Below are 13328 nucleotides of genomic sequence, written 5' to 3'. Positions count from 1 at the left end.
CCACGTGGGCCACATGTGCGTGCAGAGAGGTGGTCAGGAATCCCGGGCAGCCACATCAAAGGAGAGCAAGAGCACGGGCAGTTGACTTTAGGAATTTGATGGACTTGACTCAGTACGTCCCGAACCTTTCCCTGTGGCTGTGCCCGCAGGAAGAGTGAGGGGTTCTGGGGTCTTTGTGGCAGGAGGAGTCTTACCGGGAGCGCCCGCCACCGGGCGAGCTCAGGGCCCACCGGCTGGTCGCTGCCTCGGACGGCACTGCCGGCACCTGGACTGGCCAGGCCCCCACTTGCCGGGTGTCTGTGCCGGCGGGCCGGTGTCTGTGCCGGCTGCATCTGCCCGAGGCCTGGGCCCTCTGCTCGTCCGCCCGCCTCCCCTGAGGGTCCCCCAGGCACTGAGTGTCCCTGGGAGGCCTGCCTGCCTGCTCCCCCTGCGGTGGGTGGTGTGCCGTCCCGGGACCCTGCAGGCGGCAGAGGCGGTGCCAGGGCGCCCCCCAGCTCCCGCAGCCCCTCCGGTCCTGGGGAAAGAGGCTGCTTCCCGCCTGTCCTCTCCGTCCGCCTGAGCCTCCTGCTCCCTTCGCTCGGCTCTCCGTCTCCGCGGGGCTGCCGTGGGTGGCGGCGGGAGTCTCCACGGAGGGCCTCCGTGGCGGCAGGCGCCCCTCCGAGCCTGAAGGCTGGCTCTGGGTTTGGGGGGTTCTGGTTCCCGCGGGGGGACTCGGTGCCAGGCGGCTTGTTCAGGTCCAAACCGGTGACGGGACAGGGCTCCCGCACTGGGGCTCCATCGCCGAGGGGTGGCCCACGCCTGTGGGCGGGCGCTCTGAGGGAGCACAGGGCATCTGTAGCTCCGGCGGGCACACCCACCGCACAGGGTGCCGTCTGGGGAGGGGGCAGGGCACCCCCGGGAGCGCCACACGCCGCCGTCTGCTGGGCCTGTGCCACCCTCGGGCGCTCCGACGGCTCAGCCCGGAGACAGGCTGGGACGCGGAGGGTGTGAGGGCGGCTCCCGAGCTGGAATGTCCCTGTCCTGCGGAGCGAGCGGCTGCTAACGGGCGGGGAGGTCTGGAAGTGATTGCGCCGCCCGCCTCGCGTGTTTACAGGCGTCGCCCTCAGATCCACTCGAACCCGATCCCTCTGAGGAGGCACATCAAAGCCGGGCGGGCGTTTGATGTCGGAGGCTGTGCCGCAGGCCTCCCTCGCGCTGTGATCTGGTCCCGCTGGGCTGGCGCGGGGTCCCTGGGGACGGCCGTGCTGGCACTGGGGCCTGTGCGTTCTGAGGCCGGGCACCGGGTCGGTGGGCTGGGCCCAGGCCTGGGGTGCCCTGACCAGGCTCTCAGCTCGGGTCTCCCCCTTCCTGCAGGGACCTCGGAGGGTGCGGGGGCTGGTGGTGCCCGGGCAGGGGCAGGGCTGCACCTCAAAGGCCACACAGCTGGCTCTGGGGGTGGGTCTTGGCCTGGCAGCACACACATGTAGAAGCTAAAAGCAAGTGAGACACGGGCAGCGCCCACGCCAGAGCCACGCAGAGGGCCCGTCGTGTCTCGTCCCTTGTGTGCACGGGGCGTGTGCAGCACCCGGGGACCTGCTGCTCAGGCCCAGAGGGGCCAGTTCAGCTCCACGTTCTCCGTCCCAGCACGCCCCTGGCGAGTGAGCCCCGAGGCTGAGACAGTGACCCTGAGGTCACAGGCTGCTCTGGCCCGGCCTCCGGCTGCCCTGGGGGAGGGGGCTGGGGGGCGGTTACGTGTCAGGAAATGCAGGAGTGGACATCCCTCCCCCTCCCCCGTCCCTGCAGGCCACGAGCTCCCCAGCCTGTGCGTGGCCGGGGGTGCTTCGGTCTGGGGGTGCTGCGGGCCGGGGGTGCTGCGGCCTGGGGGTGCTACGGGCCGGGGGTGCTTCGGGCCTGGGGTGTGGGCTGTGGGCTGGGGGTGCTGCCGGCCCCGGGGGGTCGGGTGCTGCGGGCCTGGGGGTGCTGCGGGCCAGGGGTGCTGCGGGCCGGGAGGGGGGGGTGCTGTGGGCCCAGGGGTGCTAGATGGCGTCGTCGGGTACATGCAGGTGTGTGGGCACGTGAGTGCGCGGCTGCACACACGCCCAGCCTGCTTCCGGGCTGCTCTGTCCTCGGGGTCTCGGTCGTGAGGGAGAGGATATTGGAGGCCAGGCGGGGTGGGCAGTGCCCACTGCCATCTTCCTGGGGACCCTGGGCGGCCTCGGTGGGGCTCTGGGGCTCCCGGGGTGCCTGCCCCGAGCACTGGGTCCCGTGCCAGCGGCTGGCTCCGATGTCCTTCCCTCCTGCAGGGCGTGTCTGGAGCAGCCGTGGGAGGCCAGCCCGGTCTGCGTGTACATGAGGGATGAGGTAGGACTGCGGCCCCACCCGCCTGGCCGGCTCCCGGCGCCACGCAGCCCAGCCTGGTTTCCAGCCTGGAAGCCCCCCTCTGCCTCTGCCTCTGCCTCTGCCCCTCTCCCTCTGCCCCTCTCCCTCTGCCCTCTCCCTCTGCCTCTCCTCTGCCTCTCCCTCTGCCCCTCTCCCTCTGCCCCTCTCCCTCTGCCCTTCTGCCCCTCTCCCTCTCCCTCTGCCCCTCTCCCTCTGCCCCTCTCCCTCTGCCTCTCCCTCTGCCCCTCTCCCTCTGCCCTTCTGCCCCTCTCCCTCTCCCTCTGCCCCTCTCCCTCTGCCCTTCTGCCCCTCTCCCTCTCCCTCTGCCCCTCTCCCTCTGTCTCTGCCTCTGCCTCTGCCCTTCTCCCTCTGCCCCTCTCCCTCTGCCCCTCTCCCTCTGCCCCTCTCCCTCTGCCCCTCTCCCTCTGCCTCTCCCTCTGCCCCTCTCCCTCTGCCCCTCTCCCTCTGCCCCTCTCCCTCTGCCCCTCTCCCTCTGCCCCTCTCCCTCTCCCTCTCTCCCTCTCCCTCTGCCTCTCCCTCTGCCCCTCTCCCTCTGCCCTTCTGCCCCTCTCCCTCTCCCTCTGCCCCTCTCCCTCTCCCTCTGCCCCTCTCCCTCTGCCTCTGCCTCTGTCTCTCCCTCTCCCTCTGCCCCTCTCCCTCTGCCTCTCCCTCTCCCTCTGCCCCTTTGCCCCTGTCTCTGCCTCTCCCTCTGCCTCTCCTTCTCCCTCTGCCTCTGTCTCTGCCTCTCCCTCTCCCTCTACTTCTCCCTCTGCCTCTGCCTCTGCCTCTCCCTCTCCCTCTGCCCCTCTCCCTCTGCCTCTCCCTTTCTCCCTCTCCCTCTCCCTCTCCCTCTCCTTCTCCCTCTGCCTCTGCCCCTCTGCCCCTCTGCCTCTCCCTCTGCCTCTCCCTCTGCCTCTCCCTCTCCTCTCCCTCTCCCTCTGCCTCTCCCTCTCCCTCTCCCTCTCCCTCTCCCTCTCCCTCTCCCTCTCCCTCTCCCTCTCCCTCTCCTCTCCCTCTCCCTCTCTCCCTCTCCCTCTGCCTCTGCCTCTGCCTCTGCCTCTGCCTTCAAAGTGCCGAGGGCTCTGAAGGCCCCAGTGTTCCCTGGAAAAGGGGCCGCTCCGCGGGAACTGACCACGGCCGGCACTCCCAGACTCCAACGCCCTGTTTGTTTTCTCAGCTTCTCCAAAGCCCGAGAGTCACAAAAGTGGTTTCATTTTAATAAATATTTGCTTTGCTCCGTTTTGATCTTTTCCAAAACTGAGCGCAGGGCGGAGGGGCCCAGCTGGCAGAGGCCCTGCCCGCCCCCCGCCTGCCACGCGGGACCCTCCTGGCGCTCGGTCCCTGGCTCAAGGGGCCTTTTGTTGGATCCTGGCTGAGGCCTCTCCTGGCCCGGGGTGGCCACCGTCCCCGAGGGCCCAGGGGACCGTGGGGGCGGGACGCTCGTGAGGAAGGGGTTCTGGGCTGTGAGGGGAGGGGCCTGGGGGGTGGACACCTGGGCCCCAGTGAGGGCCGTCATGGTCATTGCAGCCCTCAGAGGGCCGGTCATGTGGCCAGTGTTGCTCTCCCAGGCCTCGGGCTGGGGACAGACCCAGGCCTGGGAGCAGATGCTCGGGTGCAGCTGGGGAGCGGGTGCCTGGGCCTCAGCCCCGGGCTGGCTGGGAGCCGTGGCGTCAGGCAGTGGCCAGGCTGGGTGGCGGGTAGGTGGGTCAGGCAGTGGGCCAGCCTGGCCACTGTCCTGTCTCCTTGCAGGTGACGGGGAGAGCCGCCTTGCAGAGCACGACGCTGCTGTCCCTGGGCCTCACCGGGGGCAGCGCCATCATCAGGTGAAAGCGGGAAGGTGGGAACGTGAGGGACACGTGCCCATGGCCCTCTCGTCCGAGGCCACTGCGTGGGGCGGGGCAGTGAGGCCGGGTGCTGAGACGTGGGCGTCCCTCTATCCGGCCCCAGGTTTGCCATGAGGTCATGCGACTCGGCCGCCACGCAGGAGCCCGGGGGCCCCCGGAGCGGGAGCCCGGCCGGCCCCACCCCCTCGCTGTCGGCCTCGGCGGGGCTCAGCCGGGGCGACGTGAGCCGCCCGGACGCGGCGGACCCCTCGGCGGCCGGCCGCGCGGAGGACCCCCCGGCCAAGCACATCCCGGAGGAGCCCAGGCCGCCCCCCTTCGTGCCCTTCTCGGGCGGCGGGCAGCGCCTGGGCGGCCCCTGCGGGTCCTCGCGGTGCCTGACCGCCCCGGCCGCCAAGCTGCCCAAGTCCTTCTCCAGCCCCGGAGGCCCCTCCAAGCCCAAGAAGTCTCGGCCCCCGCCGGAGCCGGAGCCGGTAAGCGGGCGGGCGCCGGTCCTCCCTCGCCGCACGCCGGCCGCGGGGGCAGGTGCACCGGGCCTTCCCCACGAACGGCTGCTGGTTTGGTTGGTCTGGACCGGCTTCTTGGCGGCCCCTTTCAGATGGGGTTCGACAGGTTTCCACAAACTCTGCCCGTGCCCCCTGCCTGCCCTGGCCCTTGGCCTGGGCGTGGGCTCGGCACTCCTGTCCGGCGGTGCCTCTGCCAGGCGGCGGCTTGGGTCTTGCTTGGGTCTTGGCTGCCCCAGGACGCACTGGTTTCTACAAACTGCTTTTCTACACGGGAACACGTCTGTCCTCCCGTGCAGACACGTGGTGAGGCCGGGCGGCCGTGGGGCCGGGCCGCCGGGCCGTCCTCATTCCGGGGTTCGGGCCGGTTGGCAGGAGCCCTTTCCCCTCACCTGGGCAGGCCAGGCCGGTTCCACTCCGTCTCGTGTGTCATGAGTGAAGGGACGAGGCCCAGCCCGTCTCCCTGGGGCCCAGTCCTGCCTCCAGGCCGAGCCGGGGGGGGGGGGGCGGCGGGGGGTGTTGGACGTGGAATGGAGCCGGGTCCTGCCGAGGGTAGGCGGCCAGATTCCCTCCTGCTCCCACACTGCTGTGGTTCTGCCGAGTGGACAGGGAGGGCAGGGCCAGCCCATCTGAGCTCAGGGATGTTTACCCGGGTGGGGGGGGGCAGTGGCTGATGTCGGGGCCGCGTTAGAACCAGTACCATCCCCAGCCTCACCCTGTGGCACTGGGCCCAGAATCGGTGGCTGAGAGCAGGCCCATGTGGTGGTTGAGCTGGTGCTGGGGGCTCCCTCTGAGCCTGAGCCTTCGGGGGACCCTGGGTTGGGGGCCGGGACTGGCTGCTCCCTCCGGGGCTGCGTGGAGGGGCCTGGCTCTCTGTGCTCAGGGAACTTGCTGAGGGTCCCAGGGGCACCCAGGGATGGCGTGGGCTTGTGCTGCCCGCAGGGGGGCTGACCGGCCAGGATCCCTGCGCCCCTGCCTGCCCGGCCCCGGGCGGGGCGCCTGGCCGCCAGCAGCTCCTTTGATCTCGGAGCCCCAGCAGCTGTCGGTGGGGCGTCCCCCGTCCTCGTGCCTCCGTCACTGACAGCCGCGCTCCGGGGGCCGCGGCCACATGGTGTCTGCTTTGTGTCCCTTGCAGTTGGGGGAGGGGAGGGAACAAACAGAACTTGGGGGGAACTTCAAAGGTGCACTCCGCGATCAGAAGCCCAGCTCCATTAATGCTCCCGCGTGCGGCTCTGGGCTTAAATAGTCGGAGACAGGATAAAATACAGGCGGCCCTCCGAGGCGGGATGGTTTACAGACCGCGGCTCCGGCTTTGATGTCACACATTAATTATTAGAGGTAGTTTACTGGCCATCGGACGGGCGGGAGCTGCTGGGCCCCTGGCCTTTGAAGTCCTTCCCGGCCGGCCGCCCTCCGCGCACTCGCATGGGGCAGCGTCCCAGCGGGCCCACAGCCGGCACGGGCTGATCAAAGCGCTGCTCCCGGGCAGGACGGCTGACGTGGTTCCCTGCGCCTGTCGCCCTCCGGGGGGGTCTCCCCCGCCCAGGCCGCACTGCCTCCGCACCTCGCCCGTCTCAGGGCGCCCGCCCCCGGCTCCCCTCCTCTCGGCCTGCGGGGCGCCTACCCAGGAGCCAGCCCCTTGCCTGTCCCCTGCGGTCCCTGCGGGGCGCCAGGGTGTGTGGGTGCCCAGCCCGGCCCCGCCCCGGCCACAGGCGTGCGGCAGGTGTGGCCTCCGGCCTGTCCTGCCCCGCGGGCCGGGACGCGGGGGGATGCCAGCTGCGCGGAACCCTGAGGGCCCACACGGCCCGCCTCCTGTGGGTGCTGGGGGTCCCGGTGCGAGGCCGTCCTGTGTCCTGTGCCCTGTGCCCTGTGCCCTGACCGGGACCGAACCCTGACCTCCTGGTTCACAGGGCGACGCTCGGCCCTGAGCTGCGTGGCCTGGCCGTACGCTTCTCCTTAGAAAACTGCAGTTTTTGCTCCAAAAGGTCGGTGGGCCCAGTGCTTCCGGGACTGAGGGCCAGGCTTCGGCCCGCCCGGATTGGGGTCCTCCCTGCCTCCGGGCGGCTGGCGGGAGTGACTCGGGGTGCGGCCTGCCCCTTGACAGGGACTCGGCTCAGCTCCCAGCCTCACGGGGGAGCACTCCGCACCCCGCCCCCCGCGGGGGAGGGGAGAGCCCCGAGGAGCGGGTCCGGGCCGGGGGTCCCCCACTGGGCTCCTGCCTTCCCGCCGAGCGCCGGCCTTCCCGCCGAGCGCCAGCCTTCCCGCCGAGTGCAGCACGGCCTGGGAACTTCTCCCAGAAAAGGAAGCCTCCGCCGAGCGGCCCTGCCCCAGCCCCGTGGTCCACCGGCCGGGCTGGCTCCCTGGGCCCTCGACGCCTGGCCTGTTGGACACGTGGCCGCACTGGGCGTGGTGTGGCCCCGCGGCAGTGCTGTCCCCTCCCTCCCTCCGTCCCATCAGGGCCCGTCCCGGGGGGCAGGGACTCTGAAGGCCGGCCGGCAGCTGGCGTGTCACCGACCCCTCCACAGGCCTGTCGCCGGGCAACACTCCCGTCCTCCTGGGCCCCGGGCCACGTCTGCCCTCCACGCCCGCCCCCTGCCCGCCTCCGCGGGCCCCAGCAGCGTAGTGACCGGCGGGTTCGGGCGGGGAGCTCTCTGTTGTTCAGAGCCCGTGCCCGAGCCCGTGGCTGCGCACCCGCTGTGGGTTCATCTTGGCCCCTCTCAGCCGGCCCGAGCCTCTCCCCTCGGCCGGGGCGGGGAGCCGGTGCGGGGGAGCCCGGCGGAACAGCAGGCACAGGGAGCCCGCCCGGGCCCAGCGGCCGCAGGAGCAGGTGGGGGCCACGTGCTCTCTGGGCGGCTCCACCATGTGCTGATCAGGACCCCCTGCAGGGCCCCGCCACCCGCTGCTGCGCCGAGGGTGAGGCGGCGCCAGACTTTCCGCCGGAGGCCCGTCCTGGCCGTGCCCGGCGGCTCCGCTCGGCTCCCGTCCTGCCCGCCTCCCCTGGGAGCAGCAGCCCCTCAGGAATGCAGGCGCCTGGCTGTGGGGGGCGGCCGGCGCCTGGCATCTCGTTATAAAAAGCTCTGGCGCAGAGAGCCCGCGGCGCTGCAGGAAGGCTGTGGCTTTGAAGGGGCAGCTCCCCGGAGCCTCGCCCCCCACCTCCGGCTGGGCTGCCCTTCCTGGCCCCGGCCTCGGGCCAGCGGGCTTCCTGCGGCCGCCTCCCTTCCAGGAGGGCAGGGACCACAGGCCGGTGCCGGCGGCCGGTGCCGCGGGAGGGCCCGGGGCACCTGTCGCCCGAATGCCGAGGCCTGGGGTCTGGCTGAGCCGGGGCTGTGGCCAGGCCGGGCCATGGGGAGGGAGGATCAGACAGGCTGGTCCCCGGTGAGAAACAGGAGGGGGACACCAAGCTGTGGGGGCGGCAGGGGCAGAGGGCAGCTTCCTGGCGGCCCTTCTGTGGAGGACGGGGCCTGGCTGGACACCCGCCGGCCAGCGCCCCAAGGTGCCCCACGCTCGCTGCAATTAGCCCCCGGAGCGCCACACGCAGAGCGGCTGCCTTGTAATTTCCATCGACCTTCTGCCAATTAGGGTGGCGCTGTCCCTTCCTGTGTCCGCGGTGGGCAGGCACGCCAGGCTGCTCCCCTGGGGAGGGCAGGGGGCACGCTGTGGGGCAGCGGTGCCAGGTTTTGCCAAACCTCTAATTTGGGGGCTGCCGCTTCCCCTGCTCCTCCCTTGGAGCCCCGACGTGGTCTGGACCAGGGCACTGCGCCCCAGGCAGTGAGCAAGGCCGCGGGAGGCCGGCCGGCCGGCGGGCAGGCAGGCGCCCCTCACGCCGCCTGGGCCTGGCGAGACCTGGCCTGGGAGTGAGGCACGCCCCACGCCCACCCCGAGGCCCGGCCACAGGCTGGGGCCGGCTTGGCATGGGTGCACGGCGTGTGTGTGCCCGCAGCCCGTGGACCGGGACCCCGTGGTGTGCCACCCGGACCTGGGGGAGCTGCTGCAGGCCTGGCCCGCCGAGCTGCCCGACGAGTTCTTCGAGGTGACGGTGGACGACGTGCGGAGGCGCCTGGCCCAGCTCAAGAGCGAGCGGTGGGTGTGCCCACCCCGCCTCCCACCCTGCTTCCCGCCGCGGCCCCCGGCCCCACGCCGGCCCCCGGCCCCACGCCGGCCCCCGGCCCCCGGCCCCACGCCGGCCCCCGGCCCCCGGCCCCACGCCGGCCCCCGGCCCCACGCCCGGCCCCCGGCCCCACACCCGGCCCCCGGCCCCCGGCCCCACGCCCGGCCCCCGGCCCCACGCCGGCCCCCGGCCCCCGGCCCCACACCGGCCCCCGGCCCCACGCCGGCCACCGGCCCCACGCCCGGCCCCCAGACCCACGCCGGCCCCCGGCCCCACGCCGGCCGCACCTGGGGGTCTGTCATCCAGCCCGGGGGGGGGGGCCTGTCATCCAGCCGGGGGGGGGACACCCTCTCTGGCAGAGACCGGACCCTCACCCGCCCCCTCCCTCCCACAGGAAGCGCCTGGAAGAGGCCCCCCTAGTGACCAAGGCCTTCAGGGAGGCCCAGATGAAGGAGAAGCTGGAGCGATACCCGAAGGTGTGGGCGGACGGCGGGGTCAGGTGGCTGAGCAGCCTGGGCTGGTGCACAGGCCGCTGTGCGTACTCCGAGCCTGGGCTCACTCAGCAGCGGCGGCTTCAGGATGGGAACAGAGTCTGTGCCCGGGCGGGGGCGGCACCTCCACTGCCCCGGTCCCGGGTCTGCCCCGTCCCGGGGTCTGCCCCGGGGGGTCCTGTCACTGTGGGCCCAGGGGCGCAGCTGCCTCCTGCCCGGCAGGGCTCCCATTCTGACGGTGCGGCTTGTTCGGCCAGGTCGTGCTGAGGGTGCTGTTTCCCGACCGCTACATCCTGCAGGGCTTCTTCCGCCCCAGCGAGACAGGTAGGGCCTGGTCCAGACGCTCCGTGGCCGTGGCCTGGCCACCGGGCCTGCGCTCGGGGAGTGGGCTCTGAGCTCTCGGAGCGTGCCGGGTGCTTGTCGGGCTGGCCTGGCGGTGCCTGGCCCCCGTGCCCGTTCTTCTGGACAGAGGGCCACCGGAGCTCTCGCCCCACAGCTCCTGGAGGCCATTTGGGGGGCGGGCGGGGCAGGGTGGGCCTGCCCGGGCCAGCTGAGGGTCCTGGTTCCGTGGAAGGAAAAGGCTGACTTCCCAGCCCCGGCTCGGATCAGTGTCCTGAGTGCCAGGACCCAGGAAGTGGCTGCCCAGGGTGGGGGGCAGCTTGGTGCAGCCGGCTGTCCCCTCCCACCGGGGCCAGCACTGGGGTGTCTGCTGGGGCCGCTCACCCCCCTTCCTCCTCAGTGGGGGACCTGCGGGACTTTGTGAGGAGCCACCTGGGGAACCCCGAGCTGCCCTTCCACCTGTGTGAGTACTGCTCCCGCAGCCCCCCGGACAGCCCCGCTGCCAGCCGCTCCCGGCCCGGGCGGTGGGTGGGCCGAGGGCTGGGGTCTTGGCAGGGGCTGCCCCGTCACTCCCCCACCCGAGCCCCTCACCAGGGTTTTTGCTGCAGCAGAGAAGTGGGCAGAGGCTGTGGACTGAGGGTTCTTCTAGGACAGCCCCCCTGAGGCTGCCGGGCCCTCCAGCCAGGCTTCCCTGGGGAGGGGCGGGGGGCGAGGGGGTGGGTGAGCGGATGGGCCTTCCTCACCGCACATTCTCTCCCCAGTCATCACTCCTCCAAAAACCATCCTGGAGGACCACACGCTGACCCTCTTTCAGGTACTGGCTGCTGGCTTGGGGGTGGACTCTGCAGGTCAAGGCCAAGGTCAGGGGCGGTCTCCCTGAGGCCAGGACGGGGAGGGGGCGAGGTGAGGGGGAGAGGTCGACGCAGAGTCTCTATCGTTGGCCTTGTGCTTGCTTCCTGCCTCCTCCGCTGCTGCCCTGGGGCCCTTTGGCTGCGGGTTCCTGCCGGTCTGGGTGGATAGGGCCCACAGGCAGGGCAGCTGGGGCAGGTCCTGAGGTCCAGCGTCAGAGCACTCCCTGCAGGTGGCCTGCTGCCTTGGAGGCCCTGCTGCCTGCTCCCTGCCTGCCTTCTCGGCCGGCCTCCCCGCGGGCTGCCCTGGGCCCCCCTGGCTGCTCCTGGAGGGTGAGCAGTGTTGACCCAGCGCCTGCTGGGCCGCCTCCAGAGCAGGAGGAATGTCCTGTCCTCAAGGGAGGGCAGCCCGGGGCCTCCCCAGCCGGCCTAATGGTTTCCTCTTCAAAGCGGCCTCAGATATTTTAATTACTAACAGAGGCCAGCCCTCGTTAAGTGGCCCGCAGGCCTGCGAGGGCTGAGCTGGGGCTGCCGCTGGGGCGCAGGGAGAGGGGACAAGACGGGGCAGAGCTGGCCACTCATCAGGAACGGAGTCACGGTGGGGGGGCAGCCCAGGAGCTGAAGTAGGGTGCTCACCCGCCTCCCCCCAGCAGCCTGCCCCCTCCCGCAGCCTGTTGATGCACCGGATTGGAAGGTGCTTTGGGAGGGGACCAACCCCCCGCCAGGAGCCCTGGGTGTGCCCGGCCTCTCGGCCTCATTTCTGTGACTGACCCCAACTACCAGCAGCCGTCTCCTTTCATCCGTCACCCGCGGGCCCTGGCGCGGCCTCCGGGGCGGCCCTGCCCGGATCAGAGCTGGCAGCTCGGCAGGAAGCCTCCGCCCCCGGGGGGGCAGCGCGGAAGCCGCGGCTCCCATGTCCCTGGCAGGCCGCACGCTGGCTGCTGCCCGAGCTGCTGGGGCCTGCCCGTGTTCCGGGGGCGACCGCGTGGGTGGGGTGGCAGCCCAGCTGCCCGCTTGGCTGCTGGACCAGGACTGTCGAGGAGCGGCCAGGCTGTGGGGGTGCAGTGGGCACAAAGGCCCCCAACACCCCCAGCAAACCTGCTTCCTGGGCCGGAGCCCCCGCCCCCCGCCCAGGCCCCAGGCCTCACCTCTGGGTGCGAAGCCCCTGCGTCTGGGAGCCCTCGGCGTGGCAGGCCTCCCCGGTGTCTGGTCTGCAGTCACCTGTTTGTTGGATCCCAGACACAGACCAGTGGGCGGGGCTTCGGCCAGGTGGGAGGGGAGGCCCTCCGGGCTGTAAGACTGTGGCCGCAGATGGCCCCGCCCACCAGGTGGGCTTGTGGGGGGGGGCTGGGAAATAGGAAGATGCTGCCACGTGGGTGCTAAGGGGAGTCCCAGCACCTGGCGGTCCCACTGAGCCGGGTCTGGCCTTGCTGGGAGGGCGGGCTCTGTCCTACCACACCCCTCCGTTCCTTGGCCACCTCCAGCGCCAGAGCTCTGACCCAGGCTTCACGGGGGCGTTTCCCAACGTCGCAGTCCTTGTCTGTCACCCACCTCGCCTCCGAGTGCGGAGCGGAGCTGCTCCGAGGCCGAGGACACGGCTCGGTGGGGGCACTGCCCTGGGTCAGCCGTGGGACCGCAGCCCTGGCCCTCGGGGCAGTCAGCGAGGGCAGGTGCAGGCTGTCCAGGCTCCGGGGCCGGCCCTCCACCCTCAGTGCCTGCCTGGCCCCTGAGCTCCCGCTGCCCTTCCTGCAGGCAAACCTCTTCCCGGCCGCCCTGGTGCACTTCGGGGCCGAGGAGCCAGCAGGTGAGTGGGTGCGGAGCAGGGCCTGCTTTGGGGCCTGGAAGGGGGACCTGTGGTCTGATCCCCCCCCCCCGGGCTCCGGGGCAGCCCCCAGCCCTGGCCCCACCATGGGGCCTGAGGTGCTGCCGCCTGCAGGTCTCTATCTGGAGCCCAAGCTGCTGGAACACACCGTCTCCCCATCGGCAGCCGACGTGCTGGTGACCAGGTGAGAGCCCGGCGCGGGCGGTGCCCGGGTGGGAGGGCCCGCCGCAGGCTCACCACCTGTGCCATGGCCTCCTCCTGCAGGTGCATGTCCAGGACCTCCGTGACCCCGCCCCCGCTGCCAGCCCCTGACCCCGTGCCCCTCGAGTCGGAGGCAGCTGCCGAGGAGGGTGCCAGGGCGCCCCCTGAGCCCAGCCCTGGGACAGTCCAGCCCCTGAGGAGGGACCTGGGCAAGGTGCCCAAATGGCTAAAGCTGCCAGGTACTCCGAGGGCGGCCGGCTGGCCGGGCCGGGAGGGTGGCGGGCGGGAGCCGGGCTCCAGGTCACATGTTGCATTGCAGCCAGCAAGAGGTGAGCCGCCAGCCGGAGGTGCCCATCGGCCGGGGACAGGACCTCCTCACCCGAGTGCCAATAAAGACTGAGCATCTCCTGAGAGACCCTGTTCCTTCTCAGAAAGGGCCGCAGCCCTCGCCCGGCCGCCTCCCGGGCACGGCCTCCAGCCTGGGACCCGGCATGTGGGCACAGGCAGGCACTTTGCCCTGGCACCCTAGGGTGGGCTGGCAGCCTGGCCTGGAGATCCCCCCCTCCCCCGGGCACTGGCCCTTCAAGTTTAGGCGCTCCCATGTGCTCCCAGACTGCCGAGGCGCTGGGAGAGGATGGAGGAGTGGAGGCTGGGAGGAGTGCAGGATGGGATCAGCAGGCCAAGTGCGGGATGGAGGGCCAGGAGCGGGGCAGGTCCTGGTGGAGGGGGTAGCTCTGCCCCAGCCCTTAATCACTGGACCGAGCCCTTTGGGTGTTCCCATCCTGGGCACTGTTGACGCAGCTTTCAGAGTTAAAGG

General features: G+C 71.6%; 1 protein-coding gene across 2 annotated transcripts in view; it reads left to right on the top strand.

Moving 5' to 3' along the window:
• Window positions 1-12924, top strand: part of ASPSCR1 (ASPSCR1 tether for SLC2A4, UBX domain containing) — a 20632-nt gene extending 7708 nt beyond the window's left edge. For both annotated transcript variants that reach the window (XM_084861991.1, XM_084861992.1), the window contains exons 5-16: window positions 2283-2340; window positions 4108-4181; window positions 4306-4672; window positions 8643-8782; window positions 9205-9286; window positions 9559-9625; window positions 10041-10103; window positions 10402-10454; window positions 12241-12292; window positions 12425-12494; window positions 12575-12750; window positions 12831-12924. In XM_084861991.1, the coding sequence (XP_084718117.1) occupies window positions 2283-2340; window positions 4108-4181; window positions 4306-4672; window positions 8643-8782; window positions 9205-9286; window positions 9559-9625; window positions 10041-10103; window positions 10402-10454; window positions 12241-12292; window positions 12425-12494; window positions 12575-12750; window positions 12831-12844 (1216 nt within the window). In that variant the 3' untranslated portion in view covers window positions 12845-12924. The remainder of the gene's footprint in view (window positions 1-2282; window positions 2341-4107; window positions 4182-4305; window positions 4673-8642; window positions 8783-9204; window positions 9287-9558; window positions 9626-10040; window positions 10104-10401; window positions 10455-12240; window positions 12293-12424; window positions 12495-12574; window positions 12751-12830) is intronic.
• Window positions 12925-13328: the final 404 nt, after the last annotated feature.

The sequence above is a fragment of the Pipistrellus hanaki genome, assembly GCF_964339955.1.
Source record: "Pipistrellus hanaki genome assembly, chromosome: 16".
In the NCBI taxonomy this organism is placed as follows: Eukaryota; Metazoa; Chordata; class Mammalia; order Chiroptera; family Vespertilionidae; genus Pipistrellus; species Pipistrellus hanaki.
This window is presented reverse-complemented; position numbering and strand designations above follow the sequence as displayed.